General features: G+C 41.7%; 1 protein-coding gene across 3 annotated transcripts in view; it reads left to right on the top strand.

Moving 5' to 3' along the window:
- The window catches only part of ERBB4 (erb-b2 receptor tyrosine kinase 4), a 597238-nt gene that overhangs the window by 405345 nt on the left and 166209 nt on the right, over positions 1-25684 (top strand). For all 3 annotated transcript variants that reach the window (XM_068947909.1, XM_068947910.1, XM_068947911.1), the window contains exons 6-12: positions 7167-7285; positions 11113-11254; positions 12608-12721; positions 14380-14506; positions 19392-19465; positions 21106-21196; positions 22703-22902. In XM_068947909.1, the coding sequence (XP_068804010.1) occupies positions 7167-7285; positions 11113-11254; positions 12608-12721; positions 14380-14506; positions 19392-19465; positions 21106-21196; positions 22703-22902 (867 nt within the window). The remainder of the gene's footprint in view (positions 1-7166; positions 7286-11112; positions 11255-12607; positions 12722-14379; positions 14507-19391; positions 19466-21105; positions 21197-22702; positions 22903-25684) is intronic.

A 25684-nucleotide genomic window follows, 5' to 3' on the forward strand; every position in this document is an offset into this window, starting at 1 on the left:
TGCTCTGCAGTCAGAAGCTCAGCAGAGCTGTACAGCAGGTTTACTGCTGGAGTGACAGCTATCTCTCTTCATGACGACTGCCCCTTCAAATCGGAACAGTGGGGACAGGCTAAGGCACGACTGTGGAATTAAAATAATAAACCGCAGAAAAGCATATGTTATCTAACTTCCAGGAATAACATATTTAATTTGAAATAGCTGCTCTATACCCCTTTCCTTTCAAGCACGCTCTCAGTGTAGTTCCCTGCAGCCTCTGATTATCAGGGACAGGGAGTTAATTTTGGTGTATGCTTCGCTTTTCCCTCCCTGACCTCATGTCGCCTTGGGTAAACAGTAAGATTTAAAGAAAAGGCTGATGTGATAATAGGCTGGCAACAGGCATTTCCTTCATAACCTTCAGTGTGCTTTTTCAAAATTTGTTTTTCTGCAAATTGATTTTAGCAAAGAAAAACTCAAAATATAAAAATCCGAGCAGTGTTGTGCTTTTGCTGCCATCATTTCTGTCTTTAAAAAACATACCCGACTTTCAAGCTCATAAATGATATTCTTAGATACAAGCTGGAGACAGGATGAATGGTATCACACAAACAGTATATACCCTAACCTAGTCACCTTGAAAGATGCATGTCTTTCAAACGTGTGCAGGAAAACGTTTCTACAGTACTGCAGCCCAAAGTCAAAATATTTTGTTCTTAAAAGCAGAACTCAGAGATGCATGTCTACATTTTAGTAATTTCATATTATTTATTGATCCACTGAAGCAAAAATTTGTAATGAGACCCCCCTCCCAAGACAAGATTTAAATTATTTTCCTGGGAAAAGGATAAAATCTGAAAGATCTTAATCCCTGTCTTTCATTTCAAAACACATACGGGGGGGGGGGGGGGGGGGGGAGAAAAACAACAGGATCCTTTTGTTTTTGCATGGATATCATCTACCTAGCTGCTGCTTATGCTGCCTTCCAGCTATTTTTCCTCTCTCTCTATCTTAAATCTGTCTGAAACACCACCTGCATCTGAGTCTGACTAATATCCCTCTAAATATGAAATGAAAATGTATGTATTTAAGAGGGTAATTAATAGGAAATTTTAAATAAGCTGTTCCATTAAGGGATAGAGAGGAGATAATTTCGGGGTACTATATTATGCATTTAACAATCTATTTTTGTTTTATAATTAAAATATTAGTAAATACTAATATCAAAAACTTAGAGGGTATTCTTTGTTTCAGTATCACGATGGGCTCAGGTGGAAATTGTTAAAAAGGAATGTTTTTCATAGGGCATTTGGCGTCCACTAAACAGGATGTAAACTACTTTGAAGTTCAACACACAGGGATATAAAAGCTTTTGGAAGTTACTAATAACATTTTAAAATCTATGGTTAGGCTGTTATTGCTTTTGCAGTTGAGGTCTATTAAGGGTTTTTTTCCTTCTCATATGAAAAGAAATTGAAACTTTTATAAATTAAGTACATTATTTTATTAAAATGACAGATTGTGCACTTTGTCCTAAAGGAATGTCATTGCAAGAAAAGAGAACAATCTAAATTAAAATACAGTCCCAACTAAGGGAATGCAAAGAAGGCAAACAGCCTTTAAATCAAACCTGAAACACAAACATCCAGCAAGTGTAAAATGCTGCATGTCTGTGTATGTGTACAGGAGTTTGGCCGGAGCATAATTGTATTTATACAGTCTTTGTGCAGCTGATGTTGCTTAGAAGAAGAAGGTGCCGATGCAGTAAGTACCCAATTAGAGCAAAAAGAGGGCGAGCAGGAGCCTGGTGGGGGAGACGGAAAGAGCTGAACCAGCAGCTTCGATCAATCAGGGCAACCTAGCATTTTTGCTTGGAGCCAGCATCTTTAATTAAAATCCTTGTATTTCACTAATAACTTTGCATGTTCATAAGACTTTTTCATTGATTTCAGTTAGTTCCCATTTTTTCCTTCATAGATTTATAGTGCCCTGACATAATTAAAGATTAAGGGAAACAATAAGAGAGACTGACTGATTACACATACATACAAAGTATCCATTCCGCCCTATCCCCAACACAGTTTATTGCTATCACAAGGAAATACTAGGAAAGGATTGACAACCAGCGTTCTGCATTACTCCTAGAAAAGGACCCCAGCACAGTGGCATGTCTCATCATAAACTTGACGTTTGCCACTGCTCTTCACAGTGTCATGGCCAAGGCCCGTAACAATGTGGAGCCTCAGATCGCATGCGCTCCCACCAGCAGCCAGCGGGCCTTGGGGCAGGTAGTTGTGCTGACCCTCAAAAGTCTGATTTGAAACTCGGGGCCTTAGTTCAGATTAGTGAAGGCTTTCCTCCGGGTACGTTGTCCTACGTGAAGGAGAGCCAAGTGTCTGGCAGCTCGTGTGCTTGTGGGTGTCCCCTACCCAAACTCCACCTGCCTCTCACATATACGCCTGGGCTGCTAGAAGGACCAGCTGTCACCACTGTCCACCATCTCACCCTGTAAATAATAGCCGCCTACGTTAGCCGGAAGAGGAAGAGCTCAATATTGCTCTGCTCTTCTCTCTCGGCTTGCTGCAGGGTTGCCCTGCCTTGCTGCTGCCGCCTGTGAGCAGCTGCTGTCCCGTTTCTCTCCATCTATCCCCACTCCGTTCCCAGCGCTGTCTTGAGCCATGTGTCTCCTGCAGGAGCCACCCAGCAGCACCTAGCAGCCGCAGTCCTCCATATTCCCCTTGCAGCTGCAGTCATCCTCCACTGCTGCAGCACCTGGGCCAAGCGCCGTTCCCTGGGAGCATCTCTCTGCACCCTCAGCTCAAGGCCTCGTCACTCCTCAAGCCCTCCCTCCCCATCCATCCACCGAGGGGTGCTATGTATGGCTCTGCAGGCTATCCCCCGCTACCATGCAGGCCCGGCTGTTTTGACTGAAATGCACTACCTGTAAGCTAGCTTGGTACATCGTTTGTAGCCACGTGTTGTGTCCCCCCTCCATGACTTTGCAGTTAGGAGGACTCCTGGATGAGATGACTGAATATATAGTTTGATGTCTTGGGTAGAACAGCAGCAGCAAATACTCACCTTTACGTTTCGCTCTTTTGGATAAGTCTTGATTCACAGCTATACAACAACTTGATTGTATTTGGAGGAAGGTTATAAAAGATGAACTGGCATGGTTTTAAAGCTGTGCAGCTATGTTTATTTTCTCTGGGGCTACCCCATGATAATGACAGCAGGAAGTTGAACTGTTGAGTTATGTTCACTGGAATCCAAACAATCAGGTTGTTTAAGGACGTCAAACAATAGATAGTGATGCCTTTTATTTGTTTTGCTTCTGGGGAAAAACCCTTTGCTGCCAACTGTCTCGAATATGATCCGTAAAAACATTCAGAGCTAATCTTTTTTTCTGTCTTCGTGTAAAGTGCCACTGAAGGTATCTGACAGCTCCTCTTCAGAGCTGGACCTTCAATAGCAGTTGTAATGCAAATACAGCAGGCAGTGACCCAGGAGATAAATGAGGTATGCTGTGGCCTTTTCCTAGAATGAAATGTTGGCATTTCTGTTGGCATTGTTTGTTTTCCCAGTAAAATAAACAATTAGGGAAGAAGAGCAACAAACTCCTGCTGTAATTGTAGATTTTGCAAACCACTTTAACTTCCTAGTCTTCAGGAAAAGTCAAAATGTTTTCCCTTCTGAACAAGGTGGTAGAGGCCCTCATTAAACAGGTGCCTAAGGGTAAGCAGAGAGTACACTTACTCAAGGCACTATGTTTTAGTGTGCTGAAAACGGGGCCATAATTCTCCGGATCAGTCACTGGAGTGTAAGGGGTGTCCTTTTTTAAGAAGGAAACATGCTCTGGAATAAATTGTTTTGGTCGCTTAAAAATGCAAGGAATTAAAAATGGCAATATCTGTAAACACTGTACGTGGCACAAGCCTTAGAGTGAGGCTCTAGAGGAGGGTGAATAATTTGGAAGGTTTTTTGTCCTACCCTAATAGTATGAAAACTGCTGAAAAGGTGTCAGTAAATTGCTTAAATCCATTGCTGTTGTTGGAGCTTGTTTCCTATGGCTGTTTAAACTATGCAGCCTAGGGAAGCACTATTATCTGCAGCTCAGCTTGAAGGAAATGTGTAATCCTTTTTTTTTTAAAAAAAAAAAAAAAAAAAAAAGCCTCTTGGCTTTCTAAAAGGAACAGCTAGTGAGTTGACAAGAAGACTGTGCCTCTTCCTTCACCCGAATACTGCAGGGGAGCAGTTAGCGTGGTTCGTGGGTCACGGACACCAGGCACGGGAAGGGCAGGTCTCTCCTGCTTCCTCTCTAAATGGAGGGATTCGCCTCTCTTTGCCTTGCTTTTGGGGGACTTTTTTTGTGGCCTCTTCGCCCTTTGGCAAGTCTTCTCCGGCTGTCTGCCAGGAGACCTCCTGCCCAGGGAAGCGACGTTCACACCGCCAGGACGTTCCTTCCTTTCCCGTGGTGAGCTGGGCGCGCGGCCCTGCAAGACGAGGCAGCAGAAGGCAGAGGGGAAGCCCTGAAAGGAGGGAGTGACCGAAGGATGAGCGGGGACGGAGGCCGCTTCTGCCGCCCCCTGCTAACCTCAGCCTGCGCTGAGGTGAGGAAACGATATAGCGGCAGCGACGAGGATGCCTTGTGATTTGAAACGCAGCTCCCATGACTGACTGGTTTCCATGACGCAGCGAGTGTTACCCTGGCTTCCCCAGGCCGCAGGCAGCGGATTGCTTTGAATGTTAACTAAGTGTGTGGCCCACGCTCATTTATTCCATGCGCGGCTGCTTCACACCTGAATTTTTCAGGTTTAAGCAAAAGGTTAAATCGCCCCGGAGCGAGGGCGAGGAACGCTTCTCAGCGGCATCTCCCCGGTTCGGGCTCCTAGTCGCTCAGCCTCTAACGCAAGCTGCTCCTTAAAAAGAAAACGTCGGGAGATGCCGCTGAGGGGACACCAGCTCCTGCCCCTGCCTGGAGATGGAGCCTTCTAGAAGGGGGGAGGAGGGCGGTACTGAGCATGCTCGGTGGGGGAGGGGTGGGCGGTACTGAGCATGCTCGGTGGGGGAGGGGAGGGCAGTACTGAGCATGCTCAGTGGGCAGGGGCGCCATTTCGTGCGTGTTCCCACTGACGGCAGAGGGGGAGGCTGGCCCACCATCGAGGGCGAAGCGGGTGGCACGCGGTCCGGCACGAATCGCGGCGCTGCGGGCCGAGTTGTGAGCTGGCAGGGATGGGTCGGTGGTCGTGGACGGGACGCCGCCTTCCTTGGTTCACGCGAGGCGAGACTCTTCCCTGTCAGCTGATGGCGGGGTGGCGGCGTACCGCAAGTCGCGCGTTGTACTTACCGTATGCCACTGCTTTGCGTTTCTGCACAAAAGAAGTGTTTTCTCTCTGTGGGTTTTCTGTCTGGTATCAGCAAGATAGAATTGCTCTAGAAATATGTCACTGTATTCCTTGGCTTCTAAATGACAGCCTCTCCTTGCTTATTTACATTTTTTATCTCCTAAATAAATATGGATATCAAGAGGCTTTGGCATTACCTGAAGTTTTTCCAGTAAGCGATGGGAGAAGTCTTATTGGAAAGTATTTATAAAAGGAGTTGTCAATACATTAAACAGTAGAATGGAGCAGAAAGTTGGAAGGGTTTTTGCATTCTCTGACCTCTTGAAAAGTGTTTTCCATAGAGAAGCAGTGAAATGCTTTGAGCAAAATAATTGGTAGAGGTTAATGATAGAAGTGTGACATCCCTGCTGCTTATCAAAATACAGCTGACAGCACAACTTCCTAACATGCTGTAAGTAGTGGTCTGTATAGTCTGGAAAATGTTAATTTCTCTTCCCCCAAGATAAAGAGGCAGGTAGAGTATTCAGTGCTTTTATCCTTTCAACTGGAATCACCACCTGTAGATTTCTGTGGATGAACAGGATTGCCTTCTGCTCAGAGGGTGTCCGCTTTTATGAAGACACTCCTGTGCTTATCTTATGTGCAAGACATTTATATTGTGTGCTGGGATCCTTCCTTGCAAGTGCTTGTGTGGAATAGTGTTATGAGTTCATAGGAAAATCAAGTGGTTGTGGATGCATGCATATATTTAAAATTGCATATACAAAAATAGCCAAGTCCTCGATGAACCTCTCCAGCATATTACTGACCACTTCAGCTACTTGCAGCTGGTTCAATATCACTGCTTCCTTTAAAAGCTCTTTGAGTGTTCAGTTAGAAAAAAATCCCCAGCAACTAGGGAATAAGAAATAGCACGTACGTCTAAGTGTCAACGTGTAGTGTGATTGTAAGTGTGGGCTCCCGGTTCATCTGTCACCAGTTTAATTGGGTCAGACTTACAGGGCTAGCAGAAATTTTGTTGCGTTATGATGTGAAAGACATTGGGCCAAACTATGGCTTGCTGTAGTCATTCAGGAAAGATTGGTTCATGTGTTGATGTAACTCTTAGTGGCACAATAGCTAACGTTTAAAAGAAATGGTAATACCAAAGTGCTGGGTGAGGGGAGGAAGATACCCCCCTTACTGACGGTCCTTTGCAGAGGACTGAGCGCTGAGGTGGAGTAGTGTGGTGGTGCTTTAAATCCCTGCGCTTGCCATTTGGTAGAATACAGTCATTTCCCTAGCAGTCAAGACTGGATTGTGCTATGTAGGAAAGGATGTGTGGTGTTTCCGAATGTGTTTCAAACCGCAGGTGGTATTCTGTTCTGTTATTCCTTTGACTGTTTGTCACGTCGATTGCCATCGAGAACAGCGTTTGGCTCTGAGATTGCTGGCCTCACTCTGAATTTCTGCATGCTTTGTGCTCAGAGTTGCAGTTCTTCACAGGGAGGGGGAAATCACATGGAAGTGGCAGGCTGATCTGTTACTTTGTGTTTTTTCTCTGATATCCTTCTATCAACTTCCTAAAACTCTAATAATCTGAAATTCAGTGTTCCACCTCATACTCCAAAGGTAAGAGCAAACACCTCAATTCTTCCCTCGCAGTCCCCTTGCAATGTCTTTGTTCCCGAGGAGGGTATTACGGAGGATATGAGTGACCAGTATCGCTCAAGCAAGTACATTAAAACTTTGTGCTTTTTTTCCTCAGTACACCGTTTTGTTTTACTGTCTTCAGCAGCGTGCGGTTGAAGAGCTCTCTCCTTAGTTCTTGTTTCTGACGTGCTAATTTTTCCTGCCTCCTCCTAGTAACGAAGACAGTGTGCGCAGAGCAGTGTGATGGACGGTGCTATGGGCCCTACGTCAGTGACTGCTGCCACCGGGAATGTGCTGGAGGCTGTTCTGGACCTAAAGACACTGATTGCTTTGTATGTGTGAGAGTTCTCATTTTTCTTATTTCCAGCAGTTACAGTGCAAATTCTCATGCTTTAATGCATGAAATTCACCATTTTAGTACCTTTTAGTATTTTGCATATATGCTCCCGGATTGTGACTGCGAATCTTATTATTTAATATTTTTTTCATTACGTTAACATTACTTATCTATTTAGTATTACCCATTAACAGATTTATGAGGTTTGTAAATACAGTTTGGGAACCATTAATATGCTAATCTCTGATTTTTATCTTTTGCTTTTCTAAAATTAAGTTTTAGAGGTGATAGGGAATTTTTAGAAGTATTTATCATTGCATTTGAGCATGGCTTTATTACTACTCTCTGTGCTTTTTATTTGAAAGTCAAGAATACAATTTCGCTTCTCTGTGAAAGGTGTTCCTATTGCTGCCAGACTTGATTTAAACTCACCTTTTTACCGTTCATCCTTCTCAGTGGGGATAGAAGGAAAGTGGTTTCCGATATAGTCTACTTCAAATATAGGATACACGTGTTTAAGATGAAGAGAGAGAAAAAGAAAGGGCTAATTTTTTCTGAAAGATAGATGATCTAAACATACATACCTTTAGCCAAATTTGTCTCATTTGTTGTCCGTTACGTTACTCATAATAGACCAAGCAGCCTCGGCCCCCCCCATGCTGGTTGCAAAAGCGTTTAGCTCATCACGGTGTGCTGCAGAGACTAGTTTTGCTAACGTTTTCAGAGGAAGCAAGCCTACGCCTGAACAAGTCTAGAACAAGCGTGCACACGGAGAAGGGGATTTTCAGAGGTGTCTGAGCCATTGAAGAGACAAACGTCTATTAAGCGGAGTAGGCTCGTTTTAAAATCTGCCCGATAGGATCGAGAGGTGATATCTTATGGTATGGACAGTTGCAAATATGTTGATGTTATCGGCAAATAATAGTAAGGAACTGGCCAAAATGAATCTGTTCCTGGCTGGACCTGAAACTTGCCCGCTGTTATCATGTCATTTGATAGCAGTACACATTGTGCTTCAAAAACACATTTTAAATCCTATTCTTTTACTCCTGTGAGATTTTAAGATACAAAATCCAGTGATGGCCTGACTTAATCACTGACAGGTTTTACTAAAAGTGATGTTTCTAATTGGGGCTGTGCAAAGGTTCCAAGTTGGCTTTGGACTAGATGTGTGAAAATAACATTCTTGGCCATGCAATGTACAGTCTAAGTAGATAAGGGAAAGGGGAAAAATGCGGTTATACATGATATATGTGATAGTACATGATAATATATAGATAGTAGAGTATATGATAATATATGAGAGTAGAGAAACATGCTCAAAGCTGAGAGGTTGAACCCCCATTTTCCAAGTCCATCTGAGAAGGTTAAGAACATGTCATTTAAAGTGTGACTACTGTAGTACTGCAGCCTGTAAGAGAGCAAGTTCTGTTTTCTGAAATGTGGCAGTTATGGTTGAGTTTTAGCACACCTATTTCCATAGCATGTTTGTTCTGATCCAGTAGGGAAACACCCTGGACTCTATTCTCATTCACTCCTGGCCTCAGAGCAATGTAAAGAAATTCCCCAGGGGTTTGGAAATTTTCAAGTCTATTCATTACTTGCTTACTACACACTGAGTAAAAAGTGTAAGCCTTTGGACTATAAACAACTGTGCTCAGCTTTTAGCTGAGAGACCTTGATTTTCCCCTATGTATGCCCCTGTGCTTTCATTCACATAGCAGCAGCATTTAGCAGCAAATGCTAGAAGCTCGCCTATGTTACTGAAGCAATTATGGATGTATACAAAGCGTTATAAAACAAAAGTTCCCGAGTCTTCTAAATGGACTGCTCCTGGAAAGTGCCATCTCAGAGTAAGGTAACACTCAGAGTTAGTGTGCTTTATTTTGACTGTGCATTTGCTGAACCATCATCAGAGGGGTGTCATGTACGTGACAGAGTACTTGCTAAGCAGCAGTGGATGTAGAAAATGTGTTGAGGAAACAAACTAAATTAATGTTTATTAATAGCAAAAGTACAGTTGATGATGCATTGAAAATCCTTTAGCATATTATGGCAGCCTTTAATAATATCCTGTTGTAAATATGGTGTTAATATTTCTAGATAAAATTCATCCATCCTCTTCCGTATGCTGCTGTACAATCATTTGTGTATTCAGTTCTAAAAGGAAGAGAATAATCTTTTTCTGAGTTAACTGCAAGCAAACATGCCGAAACAACGTTTTAGAGATGGTCTCATCTTGGATTCAAAGCCGGTCTGGATATAAAACTTGAAATGCGTAGCAGGGCCTGATCTAATGCCCAGTGAAACCAGAGAAACGACACCTCCCTCTATTCACAGAGTGGACTTCCCATTCAGTTCTTAATAAAGAAGTAACTGACTTCTTTTTATTTTTGTAAGATAATTGTGGAGCTGTGAGAAACTGCTGGTTTTTGTAACGCTTATGTTAAAGAACCGGAAAAGGCAGGATCAGTTTGGCTTACCTGCAGGCTCCTGAGGATCATGGAAGCTAGTACTCCCTGTAAGGTAGCGGCTTCACCATGGGACTCCCTGTTTGTCCCTTTCAACCGCAGATTTATCCTTCCTTGGTTACATTATCACTCTCTCCTTTCTGAAATCTTCTGACGTGACAACTAAGCTGCCTCAGTCCACCTGCTCCGGTACATTCATGATCTGAATGGAGATGAGATCTGTTAGTAAAAGCAGCAGCACAGGGAATTTCTTTTGCAGTTTTCCTGCAGCCCTACCTGGGTGATAGGGGAAGAGGGCTTCTTGTTATGCTTCCTAACTCTTTAACGATGCAAAAGCACCTGGCTAGTTTTGAATCCTTGAAAAGAATGGGAAAGAGTCATCCCTCGACTGAAACTTGAAAAGCAACCTGATGCCTGGAAGACAAGTCAATGGGGAAGCAGAATCCAGTAGCAATGGTTGCTTAAAATGCTAGAGGGATCCAAGCCAGGCTACAGCTTTCATATTCATGTGAAATTTGACACTCGACACTTACTGTTTGTGAATTTTACTCCTGCATTTTTATAAATAGTGGTTATAACCGTAGACATGATGTGTGGTGATAAGAAATGTCAAAATCAGTGGTTTTTTCCTATTACTAATTATCAGCCTTGCATAGTCAATTATTTTCCCTGCATACCATTACTCTTTTTTATCCACACACTTGCCTCTTCATTTGTCAGGGCCCTGTCCTCTGTCAGCTGCGGGTGGCTGAGCTTGAATGCTAAGTGATACAAAGTCCTATTTTCTCTTCCCAGTGTGTGAAGCAACTGACCTCGTTAAATGTGCCACTTAGGGAAATGACCCCCTCCTGTGCTAGCTCAAAAGAAGCTCTTATCCCTGTTGCTTTCTAATTGGGAATTTCAGTTTTCAGCTGGACTATGGACTCGTGCTGTAAGAAATCAAAAGGTTGGACCTCTAAGGAACAAATCATTAGCATTTGTTTAGACCAACTATGATAAATAGCTGTTCACTCTTGGCAGTTTTAGAATGCCCTATCCAGTAGTGAATTAGTTGATTACTAGTAGTAACAATAGTTATGAAACAAATTACAATTTTGTTATGTTTTTGTAGGAAGTGTGGTAACACTGTGTTTCAGTGTTGAAGGGGGTCTCTCTGAGCTCCCTTTAATGTGTCATATATTTGCCAAGGTCCTAGCAAGAAATCTCAGTAGCCGAAATGAAGGTTAGAAAACTGCATATCCCGTTCCTCATTGTTGCTACTTCTCAACACTAGTGCTGAACAATCAAGACTCTGTTTTAAACTAAGTAAATCTAAAAGCAGCTATTTTTTTCTTCCTCCCTTGCTTTGCAGGCCTGCATGAATTTCAATGATAGCGGAGCATGTGTCACACAGTGCCCCCAGACGTTTGTGTACAATCCTACCACCTTCCAACTGGAGCATAATCACAATGCCAAGTACACCTATGGAGCATTTTGTGTCAAAAAGTGCCCGCGTAAGTGCTGTTAGCTGTGTCACTCACTCCACATGTGCTTGCTGCCTGTAATAACGCGGAAAGTGTTGGCACCTGCAAATGTCATTCTTTTAAATTAACAAATGACCAAGTGCCCTATACTAGAGTGATGGTTTACAAAAAAGGAATTCACTAGCTTTCTGTTCTGCATGACAGCCACTTGTTACATTTATGCTTTTGATCAGCACTTGTCATTTTGAAAGTGTTAAACCTGTTAAAATAGTGCCAAAAGCCATATTAAATGGTGGCATTGTAAAAGATACAAATTTTAATTCCAGAAAAATAACAGCACACAGCTAGCACCAAATACTTTTGTGATGTTGTTGCCCTTTTCTTAATTTGGAATAATACTTGTTGGAACAGAAGTTATCATAACCATTTTCTGAGCAGTTCTGTCCTGGTAAGGGAAAACCATGCAATACTGGCAGCAACGCAGTCTTAAAACTCCAGAGTAAAATTGTTGTAGCAAGGGAGGGATGCCAGATTATTATCTTGGAAGGTGATCAAAGATTTAAAAAACAATGAACCCATGCGTGCTCAAAACATGCTTCTGAGATACCCAGCTTGAAGACAACACAAAAATTTTTTTAGAAGGCCCTCGTTGTCAGTCTTTGATACTGTAGTGTCAGAATGCAAAATAAAGGGTGGACAGTGTTCTTGCTCTCCCTTTCATTCCCAGCAAGGTTTACAGTGGTAGTGCACATTGATTATTTCATAGTTAAATTATGTCTAAAAAGAATGGGTAATTTATAACCAATAGAACCATAATTCAGCCCACAGCGAAATCCAAATTTTGAAACTCCATGGAGAAGTTCAGATTGACAGTAGAATTAGGCTGTGACTATCAAAGTTTACTTTGTCTCCAATAGAAGTTATGGTTTGGGTTTTTTTTTTTTTAAGCAAGATAAAATATTTTACTAAAGTGTAACCCCCTTTGACTGTTGTTTTACGAGGCAAAAATGAAGTAATTGTCATCGTCTCCTGCGGTATTGTATCCCAGATGTATATGTTTTTGTATGTGTGAAAGAGGATAGAGCATCTTGTTTTATTTCTCTCCTATTTCTGTAGCTGTTGTTACCTCTAACAACCTTGTTAATAAAACCCACCTGGGGAGGAGGGGGACAGGGACTGATAATTCATGGATTTTCATGGTCAGCAGAAAGACATGGCTAATTTTCCTACTTAGGTGCTTTTGAAAACATTGAACATGACATGTTAATGTGTAAGTGCTGAAGCAAAGAATAATATGTACTGGCATAGAAGCCAAAAACACATGTCCCAGTATTACTTAGTCCAGTGAATCACTTTCTGTCAATATTTTCTTCTTCTTTTCAGACAACTTTGTGGTAGATTCGAGCTCTTGTGTTCGTGCATGTCCAAGCTCCAAGATGGAGGTTGAAGAAAATGGTATAAAGATGTGCAAGCCCTGCACTGACATTTGTCCTAAAGGTAGGCAGTGATTTAGTATAGCTTTTTTTGAATGTTGTCTGTGCTCTACTAGAGCAAAGTAGGATGTTGTTTTGACATTAAATATTCTCCATGAGTAAGCTGCAGAATACTTGATATTAACAGCCGTTGGGTATCCACAGACCTTTGAACTACGTAACCTGCATGTGAAGCGTATTCCTAGATATAGTGCAATGAAAATTTATTAAGTTGCAATGGTAATGCAATCAAAACCATACTCTTGCTTTGGAAAAAATGAGAGGGGATGTTCTTTGTTGGTTTGAGAGAAATCTGAAGGGATTTTTTATTTTGCTATTTTATGGATAAGTCTTTCCTAGAGTTGTTTTAGAGCTCTCCTTTTGCCATACGAAAGGGGGACGCTACTAAAACCCTGGCTTCAGCGTACGGTGTGTCTCATAGCTTGTCAGTGTAACATTAGCTCTCCGTTTATTTACTCTGTTCTCTAAAAGCATCTCTCTTTTCACAGAATCTTCTATCTCCTTGCTAAGTATTCTTAAACCTAGACAAAGTTTTTTATGTAATGGTGCTGATGAAAAGACTGAAATAGATAGAGTACTTTGCTGTCCCAAGCTCCCTTATGGGGACTTTCTGCCTCCAGTTTGAAGGTCTTGGAAGCAAAGCACTGTTGGTTTTTTCTACGTGGGCTTATGCCATTTTAAGTGCTAGTGTAAGGCATATCTGGAAAAGAATTCACGATGAAACTACTTAAAACCCAGAAAATCATCAGTCACTCTATCTGGCTGAAACAAGCTCGGGGTTCTGTCGAGGCTGGGTAGTGACATACTGAATTCTGTGTAAATGCAGGGTTCAACTCCTCGGTCTGGTTGTGGTAAAGAACTTTCTTGCAGAGGCATAGCATTTCACGCATAAAAATATGCATCTAGTGTTCCTGTCAGGCCCTTCCCCTTACCCAAGGGGAAGGAGGAGAGTTATCACTTGTATATAAAGGGTTCAGGTGTGCTGCTGTTTGCTACCATTGAAGGAGTCCGGTAAGAGAGAGAGAAATGTTGTCTGATGAAGTTGGGAAAGTATTGTTCCTGGATGCATCACGTTTCCCAGAGTATGCAACTTCAGAGTTACAAAGGCCACACAGAGAAGTTTCTTCACAGGGTACCAAAGTTTCTCCAGGCCCCACTCATTTATTTAACGGGGTGATGAGAAAATATTTCTTTATATTTCCTCTCTGAAGGACTTTGTGGCATGTGAATGATTACGTTCACAGGTCCGTCTGAGTGAAGGTGGCCTACTGGGCTAGGAATATTAGGACCCCTCAGTTTCTGCCATGAGCAATGCACAAAGAAACGATATGGCTGGCCTAGTCTGAGCTAGGTCATCAGATATGTTTACAGCTGGCTTGAGTGGGAGTTTGTGGGTTCATAACTGTGTTTGGATCCAGTGTGAAACACCTTAACCTGTTTGCCAGGGTACCTTTCTGTGGCAGGTACACAGCACTCAAGCATATTTCTTGCTTTAAAAATTTGCACGTGCTTATTTGAGAATATGGTGTAAAGAATGCCTTTTTAACACATTGTTCTTACTTTATCTTTGGAAGAAATGAAGACTGGTATCTGGAAGGCCAGCATGTGCTGATTCAGTAATTGTTTTTCCTATTTCTTTACACAAACTCCTTGTTTTGGCAGCGTGTGATGGCATTGGAACAGGGAGTTTAGTGTCAGCTCAGACGGTGGATTCCAGCAACATTGACAAGTTCATAAACTGTACCAAGATCAATGGCAACCTTATCTTTCTTGTTACTGGGATTCATGGGTAAGTGACAAAATTTTAAGATGCTGTGTCATGGTGCCAGCTGAAACAGATTGTGTCCACCTCTTAATTATGGCTGCAGGTTTCTTTCGCTGAATAGCAGATCCAGGATAAATTAGTTTTCTGCCTTCCGTTGTGAAGGAATACTCCTAACCTGATACTTATAGTTCAGTTTCTGTGAAAAGAAAAAGAAAGGATGAGGTAGACTGCTGGAAACAGAAGAGACAACTGGGATCTGTGGTTACTCTGAGATCTTTGTGTTGGGCTACGATAACGGCTATTTAGAGGAGAAGGGAGAAAGGAAAGTTACTTTCCATTAGTTTGTTTTAAATTTTGTATAACCAGTGACCTAGTGTGCAGAATGTGGAGAGTGCACCTCACCTGGCGTAAATTGCCATAGCCTGAGGGAGTATCACCGCATAAACATGCAGAAAAGCTGCCCTCTCGTCTTTGAACCTAACAACAAACAGTCAGTTTTGAAGTATATATTCAAATTTCAGTTGTAGAGATCCGCACAACTTGGTGGTATTTAGATGCAGTGTTTTGGTTTCAGTATGTCAGTGTATTGAATAAATCTTAATCATGGCTGTAAACATGGAGATAGAGAACCAATATTTGAAAGTCTCACCAATTTCTCTCTCTGAAGAAAGAGATACCAGCCACATAACTAGTGTCTTACTGTTTACATTTGGATGCACTGTGTGTTTGCCGTTATAGCAAAAGTGAACGCATGGTTCAACACCACAAGAACGGGATGGGTCGGGGGAAGCAAACGTATTCTGTTTTGATGGGCAGATGATGTCCAGTGCAACTAGCCATTTTCTTTCATTGTCCTCTTTCTGTCGTTATGAGAACACAAATATGGTTACATCTTCCTCCTAGTTCAGCCTTCATGTAATTGGCCGTGGTGAATTACGTGCTATGCTTTGAGGTATTTCAGGACCCATTAAAATGAGCAAAATCTTGAAAATCTTTTAAAAGCATGAATAAGTTGAAACCCTTGAATTTTAGTGTTGGCGTGGTACGCTAACAACGTCACGTATGCAATTAACTTCTATCACTGCAGAGGCTTCATGTTTTAACCTGCTCTTGTAGGCTCCTCAGAGCTTTCAACATTAGATGCAGCTGGCTGGCAACGTTTAAGGCCTTAGTACAGTTCTCTGACCAGCTCCATGTTTGCAGCGTTGTGGAATAGCGAAAGCGTGGTTAACTGAACTTCTGCAGACTGAGCTGAAATGGAATTCCAGCAGGGCTAATGTCAGCAGATGTTTCATTAGCCTTTCTATAGATTCAGATATGTTTAGATAATGAAGTGGTTGATGCTAGGCTGCACGGTTCAAACTTACTTACTAAGTGAGGTGGAAAGAAATGGCTTGTTTCCTTGATTTGATACAGTGATTGGTTGTAATGCTTCTTTGCCTACCGCTTGACTCAAACCATGCAGAAGACAGTAGAAAAGCCCCTCGACTGGGGCACTACAGCTCTGTGATTCTCAAAGGCCAGCGAGTGTGAGGTTTAACTGTGTAGCTGGTCTCCTCCTCTGTAAAGCGGGGAGTATAGCGTGAACAGTTAATTGTGGCATAAAATAAAGCATAGGGAAGGAGAAGGGCTTTGGTCCAAGTGGTGTAAGAAAATGCCGCTTCTGACTTGGGGAAGCACTGGAGAAGGTCATGCCGGAGACAGTACTCGGGCCTTCACGCTTTCTGGTGTGCTCCGATGACCACCCAAGAAGCTGGCCGTGAATGTGTTTAAACCTCCTATTTCAGGAAGTATGTTAGTAAGTGCAACGCGAGTGGCTAGATAACTTGAGCAGTCCATGTGGATTACTTGGTGCATTAAGTGAAATGCAATTTTTAGTACTAGGCATTAGCTGCAAAAGGTATGTTATACTAATTACAAAGTTATGAGACAAGTAACCTTAACCAGTCTACCTAAATTAAGGGCAAAACCAACTTGGAATAAAACTATATTCGTCTCAAAAGATGTAAATTATGAACTGTAAAGCAGGGAATTCAAATATTTTGTTTCATTTTAATAGAAGAGTATAAGCTTAGGACGCTTAAGCTGGAACTATGTAACATTTAGTCTCTCATTCTTTGTGACAGAAATTGACTCCAACCAGGAGTATCAGGACACAGAGTTCTGAAAACCTAAATTTTTCCACAGCAATAACTTATGTTATTACAAGAAGAGAAGGATATTTGAGAACTAATTAAAATAATTTTATATATCTGGAACAGCTTTTTGTTTAAAATTGTTATTACATTTTGCAAATAAATAATATTATGGAAAGGAAATTTTAAAATGGCACTAGTAACAACAACAATACATATTTCTGCTTGCACTTTTAATTAACTTTTGACATCAATTCATATACTCAGTGAAATGTAGCTTTAAAAAATACGAACTTTCAACATTTCAGATTGCAGGGTTTTATAGTCCAGTGGTCTATGGGGAAGCGAAAGGTGTTTTGTAGTGGCAGAGAGCAGCTTTAGTGGTAGCTGTGCAATTGCAGTTGATCCTGCAATATACCAATTTGTATGCTATCCTTCCCTTTCCTAAATACTTGAACCTCAAGTCTCTGTTTATCATAACAGTATATAGGCAAACTAAATGATTAGGAATTGTTTGCATGCACAATTATTTATAATTGTTTACATACCAAGTACGTAATTATGAATTGTTTCTATATACTTTTGCTTGTATCAGTTGCTAAAGTAACACAGAGCCATGGCAGAACTGCTAACGTCAGTGTGTGTCTTTCCATGTACAGATTTGGTTACAATTCTGGGATAAGATCCATACAATCTAAATTTGGACATGGAGCTGAGGTGTGTGTATGAGGAGTAGAGTAATATTCTGCAGTCAGTGATGGGTACCTTCGGAGCGTGATTCGAACGTTAGGTGTCGGGACTCGCCCTCAGGATATGTCCCTTTCTATGCCCTAAAGATGGAGGGAGCCTAGAATCAAGAGGTTCCTTAGGGACTTTGATTAGTGCCTTGAAGTGAAGTGGGATGAAGGTAGGCCTAGGTTTCGGTGAGTCAGTAATACTCATTCTTTTACGGTAGTACTCTGTTGAAGTCATTAAGTTGCATACCTGCTGCCTGAAACGGAGGCAGAAAACACATTGGCTAGAAAATGGGTAGACCTATATAGCTGGGATGTAGCCTTCTCTCTACTACCTGTTTTCCTTAGATTGAGGTCCTAAAAAGCCAAGCTACCTTCCCCTGGTATTGCTGCCTCTGAAGCAGGGGAATATACCAAGGAGAGCTGTAGTTTAAGGACAGTCCAAGCTTTCAGCAATGCTGTCTCCTTCTTCCCCCAACAGCAGCAGGAGCAACCAGCCCAGTTCCCCAGCACTCGCCAGCTTTCGTCCTCCCCTTACTTGTCCCTCTCTGGTTTCAGGAGGAGCTGCAGCTCTCCTTCTTGGGGCTGTAAAATTCAGTTATGCCTGTTCTACTGAGAAATCTTGAAAAATCTGGCTCTGCTAATAAGAATGGTAATAGATGACCGCGTTATTCTGTGGTTTTGTATGTTGATAAAACAGCTGTATCGGACGTGTTGACTGTTTAAGGGTTTAAATGTATATCTTAAAAGACTGCCTCAACTTGGGATTTGAAGGTTAAATTCAGTGACCTCATGTTCAGTACAAGCAAGGCTTTTGCATTTTTAATAATGAATTTTAAAAGCAACGTGGCAAGCATATTTTCGACAGTCAAAACTTGTCATCTAGTTTTCTGAGAGCCCCAAGTTGTTGAAATGAAGCATGTGATGCTTCTGTGCTCCACGAGGCTTAACGTTAAGATTCAGAAACTCTTTTTGCTCCTGCTAACCGGGAGGCAGCTCCACAGCGGTTAGAAGCGACACCAGTCTCTCACCCCAGACTTCTGCCGCCTCTGTCTCTGTGTCTCCAAAGACAGCCTGGTTGGTTACCTGCACGTTCCAATTCCAAACACGATGTCTCTTGGAAAACGGAAGGAGAGAGGGACAGGCATGCTCCACCTTTCCCGAGGTGGTTTTCTACCGTCAGAAAACCCACAAAAATATCATGTCATGATGTTATAGAAGAACCCTTTTTTGGATTTTTTTGAAAGACTTTTTGTTTGGGTTAATCTTCCAGTGGGCTTCTTACGTAGGGAGGGAGTCATGGTGTACTATATTTCCTCATGGTGGACACTTTCCAGGAGAATGCTCCTTGCTCCTTTCAAATTTTTTAAAAACGTGTTTGCTAAATGATGGCACTCTTAATCGAGGTCAGCTTCAGGTTTTTATAATGTGGCATACCTAACTTAGAGATTTTAATGTTTGAGGGAGGTATTTCAGTTCTCACATGAAAAATCTGAGGGGCTTGACAAGGATCTGCACTTTTTGATGGTCCCCGTTCAACACCTTATAAAAAGTGCGCCCTTCTAATGTCACATGTCAGGCACTGCTGGCATGGTTTTAGTTTTGTTTCGCTTATAGCTTGCTTCTCGTTTTAGTAGCAGTTTGTCAATCCTAGTTGTAGGGTATTGCAACTGCACCATTCGAGCTAGTCTTGAAAAAAAATTTTTGAAAATGAGCGTCTTTCCTTTAGGGATATCGTCCATGGTTGTTTGGAATCCATTAATTTTCAACAAACATAAATATTTACTTAAATATTAATGGTTTGATCCTCAAAGATACTGAGCGCCATCATTTCCCATGAGGAAGACGTGGGAGAAGTTAGATGCAGATTCGGCAGGATCGACAGTCTAAAGAAACTGGAAGATCCTCTGGGGCATATGTTGCCTGAAAGCAAAGTGGTGACCTTCTGAATACTGCTTCTGTGTGGCGTAGCTTTGTGAACTTGACTTTTTTTCTATTTCCTCATTCAGAGCATCACGTTTTGTTCTTTTAATCTTTCAGGGACCCGTATCACACAATTGCTGCAATCAATCCAGAGAAATTAAATATCTTCCAAACAGTGAGAGAGATAACAGGTAACACACACTTCTGATGCCATATAATCTTTCTCATCTCTTTCTCATTTTGCATTCATGGCAGACATTTGTTGGCTTTTTTTTTTTTTGAAGAACACAGGATGCTTTTTTCTTTAAACTGACTGTGCCAGAAATTTGATAGAAGTGTAATACTCAATAACTTCAGTATCAGTTGTTATTCGCAAGTGTGTTGTCTTTGTTCTCATGAATACAGAATGTCCCATTACATCTGGGAGGTTTGCATAGAAACATCAGAAAACCAAGACCTTCCTGTTAAGTGGGAGATAGGGCTTGGCTCCATGCCAGCAAAATGGGGCCAGTATTACAAGGGGTGACTAGTGAGGAAAAAGGTGCTGTAATGTGAGAAACCATTGTCTTCCCTTGAAAGCATTTGAAAAAGGCCTAGGGAAAAAAGACAAGCAAGTCTATTTTTGCAGTTACTTCTTTTGATCTGGCAGCAGATGATGCTGCAAATCTAGCTTACGTAATTTAAGATCAAAGTATAATGGGTGACGTAGTAGCCCCTCCCATCTTTTGTGACATTTCAGCAGGGTCATATAGCTAGAAGTCTGTACTTCCTGACAAGAGTTTGCACCTTGCTTGCTGTTGTTTCAGTGTTTGGGGGGACAGGCGGGAAGATACTGACAGCTTTGAGTTCTCAGTTGATTACTGATTGTGTACGGATAGGGAAATACAAAGGAAGTTATTGGCACTCAAAAAAAATCTTTGGCCACTGCAGCACAACCGTAGCTGAGGGGAGCTCAGCAAGTGTTTGGCATTTGAAATGAGTTCACTCCCACTTGCTTCACCTTTCAAAGGATGTGAATTGTCTGTCATCATCCAGAATGATTTCAGTGAGACAGTGGGATTATAAAAATGAAAATAAGCTCTGAATCTCTCCCTAATTAATGTCACAGATAATTTGGCACCTGGTTACCTATAACCATTGACATTCTTTAAGCATATCCTCTAATTGACAGTCTCAGCTCTAATACTTAAGTGGAACTACCCCTATGCTGAAGGAGGTACTGCATTTAAGTCCTGTACTGAAACAAAATCATAGGGAATAGCACTCTGTAGGTGTCTGTCTAACACAAAATAGTTTCACTTGCTATTTGTGCATAACAGTGTTCTTCAGTGAAGAACTGTCCTCAGACACATACACCAGTGGATGTGCGCTCTTTGTTTAGAGAAAGTTCTGTTACCTTCTAATGCATCAGAATAGATTTTGCAACTTCTATCCCAAGTCTCTGGCGCATCTTAAAACTCATGTTCTAAATTCTGGCAACTCTTCATTCTGTTTCCTACTCTTGTTCAGAAAAGGCTGGAACGCCTTGTAAGATTTCATCTTGGATGTTTCAGATTTGCCCTAATTATAGATGTTGAGAGCGGACTAGTGCTGAGGTTGCTGCTGTAACAGTGCTATAATCCTTCTTTGCCTTCTTGGAGGAGACGGTGCTGAGCAGACTGATGAATTCAAAGACAGCACTCTGCAGCATTCGTTACCTACTTATTTCTTTTTCCCAAACAAGCACGGTCTTTGGGTTAAAGGCTGAGCCTATCCTAATGCATGTATGTGATAAAACAGACTTTATGGGTGAAATGATGGACATTCATCTGTCTGCTTTTATCTCCTTCAGGGTATTTGAACATACAGTCGTGGCCTGAGAACATGACAGATTTCAGAGTGTTTTCTAACTTGGTAACTATTGGTGGAAGAGCTTTGTATAGGTAAGGTGTACTCCCTATCCGTGCAATCGTTCTGCCGTGTTACCAGCATTCAAAGATTCTCTGTTTAGTACCATAAAATGCAACGTCCTTTGGGAAAGGCATAATAAATTCATTTGTTTTCTCCTGTTCAAGGAATTCATTAATAGTATTTTTGTTTGCTCATCCCTTGTTTATGATAGCAATATTTTTTGAACATAGTGATTAAAAAAAAAAATCAAAACGTTTTCGCTCTTGTAGCCATTAACTCATTGTCCAAAAAATACTTTCTATGGTGGTGTGCGCAGTCGTCATAATCTGCTGTCAATTTTAAAACACTTTATTGATGATAACTTAAAAAGAATTAATAACAGAGCTTAACTCAGCTATCTGGCAGCTCATACTGATTCGTTGAATTCTGATTTGAAGTGCAGGCTCATGTGCTCATAGAACGCTCAGAGATCTGTGACGTTCATTGCAGCTGGGGCCTGCGTTGGCTCTCTGTTTCCATTTTTACAAGTGATTTTTGGTGTGAAAGCTGATATGGATGAGTTGGTTTTGTAGAGAAGCAAATACAGCAAGAAATAATGAGAGAGTGCCGCAGGATACCTATGTGATATATACAGCAACCCCTGGTTCCCGATTGCGTAAATGGAGTAAATCAGTCATGGTGTTTTGCTGACGTCTTCAACAGCCCAAGCAGATTATGAATAGCACTGAAACCCTGCGATTGAATTACAGCCCGGCATTATGTTTGGAAACAACAATTTTTATTAAGAACAGCTGGAAAACAATTATAATCATTTAATATATTAACTTAAAGGATGCCCAGAACCTGGATATTGGCCTCGCTAATTTTCAGTCGTAAAATACGTGCAGTCATTTCCATGTTACACAGACAATCATTTGCTATTCCTTTGATGAAGAAAAGAGATAACCAATATTACAATAAAAGAAAAATGAATTGTAGAAAGTGAACTCAGAGTCTCCTTAAAAATAACAATTTCTTCTCGTATTACTATAAATGACGTTAATTTGAATCCTGACAGAAGGCTTTAATATACTGTGCATGGCTTTGTCCGTTTCTCCTTAGCTTATAAAATATCAGAGTATTAATTGCATCTTCTTTACAAAAACAAAAAACTTCTATGTTTTCTTCAGTTTTCACAACAGCATTTCACTAAAAAAAAAAAAAAGTTAATGGATGAAATGGAACTGTGTGTTACTTAGTTCAGTAGTAGCTCTGACCCATTTGGCGTAGTGTTGTGAGCATCACAGCTTGAAGTATCACAGTTCTCACGAGGCTCATAATTTTCTAGGCAATAAAACTGTGTGTATTGGCTCACCTAATACTTGTGTTGTCATTTTTACCACACCAAAATGAAAGCATTCTGACCAAATTTCAGTTTTGCAAAAAAAGGTCATCTTGCCATTTGAAAACCATTCCAGTGGGAAATTCCCAACCAGCTATAATAAATTCCACCTTCTGGCAATGATTCCTGTTCTCTTTTACTTTTGTTTTCATGACAGTGGCCTTTCTTTACTCATCCTAAAGCAGCAAGGCATTACCTCTTTGCAGTTTCAGTCCTTGAAGCAAATCAGCGCTGGCAACATCTACATAACCGACAACAGTAACTTGTGTTACTACCACACTGTCAACTGGACCAGCCTCTTCAGCACACCCAGTCAAAAGACTGTGATTCATCGAAATAAAAAAGCTGAAAACTGCAGTAAGTACTGCTCAGTCCAAATCTTTTTGCTGTGACTGGCTTACTGGTGGAAAAATGTCATAACTACTGAAGGGATGCAGTGCAGAGAGCAGGCCAGAAACCTGGTTGCTGGTGTCTCTTGGCATGAGCTCCATGGGCGTCAGTGGCGCTGCGATGATTTGCAGAATCTGAGAATTTGGCTCGTCTGCCTCTGATCAGATTTGTAGGCAACTGAAGTGTTCCAAAGTGTGAGCAAACGAAAGGGAGAAGAGAGAGGGCACTGCTCCCTTATGTTGATTTGAACCTCCCAGTATTAGAAATCCAGTTGTGCAAATATGAATTCTGAAGGCAGTAAATGTGCCGTGAACGTTGTGTTCCTGAAAAGCATTGATTTGACCACTTTGAAAATTGGAACCCTCTCCTTGTGGGATGAGACTAGCATCTTCTGCTTCCCCTACCCTGCTTCACCAAAGCAGCCCTGCCTTTTTTAGAAAGGTCACTTTTGGGACTGTTTTCGATCACTGTGTTCCTCCTTTCCATCCTTGACCTATCCAGTGAGGTTACTAGCAGACTTTTAATTGGGGCTAATTGTCCTTCTGGAAAGCTTGCATGGCGATACCTGAAGTAAGATCACAGTATCAAAAAGCAAATGAATTGTATGTAGCTGATGAAGCAGTTGAGTTATCCTGAAATCAGGCTGAAACTTGCATTAATACAGTCATATTGTGGCTGCAATATAGTTCATTGTAAGCATCTGTTAGACTCCCAACAAGAGGAGATTAATTATATTGCTGTATATTTTAAGTGATATTTCTTGGTTTTGTGCCTTGACCAGTCAGAAACGTTTGCTTTGAGATTTTTCAGGCTGTGATCCTACTTTTAACTTAGTCTTTTAGTTCTTTTCCTCCTCCTTTTGAAGTCCTGTTCTGCTTTGCTTTGAGAGAATTTGTGGCTTTGGCACAAGTCACTGTAGTATGAGGGTACCTTCCAATATTGGGTAAAACACAGCTATGCAGCTGTCTCTACTTCATTAGTTCTCTCATCTCTTCTGCCATTTGAGAGCTACATGAAGTTCAAAGTCCTGTTTTGGTAGATCTGTGGTTTTTGTTTTTATTATTTTGGTGTTTCTCTGCATATAAGTTAAAAAAGTGAAGGTTAAAGAAATGCCTTTTGTTGTTGAAGTAGATAATGAAATTGTGATCATGCTGGAGGGTGCGGAGGGAAAGGGTTCCTTAACCTCCAGCAGGCCACAGCCCCCCCTTGTAAACTGCAGTATGCTTTAGCCTTTAATGTAAAACAATGTGTTATGTCAGACGGAAGGGACGCGTTGACCAGAGTTTTCCTTGGTAGGAGTTTTTGGGTATGTTTGTAAGACGTGTCTTGGGCCTAGGCTGTAAAACTATGGATTAAGCCCCTAACGTTTGGTAAATGTTTTGTGGGAAGCTAATGCAGAAGGTGAAGGAGAGGTGCAACGTTTGCTGCTGCTCGTGTTGTGAAGAGGTTTGTGGGGGTGTCCTGTGCGCTGAATAGCTTCATACCCTGGCATGCTCCCTGCTGTAGTGCAGCCAAGAGGTAGCAAAGCCGGAGTAAATGGAACTGGATAGTTGCCTGTCAGGGTAGGATAGCTCTCCTAGTCATCCAGAGATGATCAAGCCCATGATGATGACACCACGTGGGAATGAAGTGTTGATGAAGAGTCCAAGAATAGTCCTGAATAGTGAAATAATTTAACCAGTTAAGGGACAGTCTCTCTCTGTTTTCAGCTCCTCCAACTTTTTCTTGTTCTAGAATAGCTTCAGTTGCTCGAAATCTACGAGCTTTGTATCATCATCCTAATGGCTTCTGTTGTATTGTTTTTCATTTTTTTTCTGTATCAAGGCCTTTTCCTTGCTTTGCGTTATTCTGAGGGTGAATATTATTTGAACGCTGAATAAAGCCAGCCTTGCAAGGGGAAAGCATGCATTTTCTGTCACCATCCGCTCCTTAGAAACTTGGAGGAAAGCTTCTGACCTCCCCTGAATAACTGGTGCCTACCTTCAGTCTCGCCAGAGAGCGCACGTGTAGGTGACCTGCAGTTCCAGGAGGCAGTTTGCTTCTTTTTGCTGCCTGCCACACAGAAAGCTTGCTCTGAAAAAACATGTATTATTTAGCAAATGGAGATGGTGCCAAGAAAGGCAATCGCGTTTGCCTGGGGATGGTAGAGTTGATGCAGCGCTGGTTGGTTTTCCCTGATTGACTGAGTTGGAGTGGAATAGGATCAAGTGATGGGGAGAAATCTACTTCTGTCCTAGCAGTCTAGTAACAGGTGGATTTCGTATTTCCTGACCAGACATATTAGCCCTTTGAGATTTCACGCAGGGAATTTTTTGGGCTGACAGAACAGAATGCGTCTGAAGAAGCGCACGATCCTGACAATTATGCGGGAATCAGTAGGGTTATGTTTTGAGGTCCCGCTGGTCCCATCTTGCTATGAGATACATGGACCTGTGAACTTTCTGGAGAGCGCAGGATTCTTCTCTAGCCTATGAGTATTCTTTCGCTACCATACAAAAAAACCCTGCTGGCTAGGGGAGAAACATCTTGTTCTTGGTGCCCTCTGCCATTTTCAAACAGCAGACCAGCTAAAACAGGCTGATGATAATGTTTCATTTAAGGAAACAGCAACTGGCTCTCTTCCATCCTTAGAGATTTAGTATGCAAATGGAAAAGCAGTAATAGAGAAACATAGTCTTCACATTTCATAGAGCAGTGGTTCCTCTTTGCTTCAAGCTCCGTAAAACTTAGAGACGATGTGTTAAAGGAT

Source organism: Struthio camelus, chromosome 6 (genome assembly GCF_040807025.1).
Source record: "Struthio camelus isolate bStrCam1 chromosome 6, bStrCam1.hap1, whole genome shotgun sequence".
NCBI lineage: Eukaryota > Metazoa > Chordata > Aves > Struthioniformes > Struthionidae > Struthio > Struthio camelus.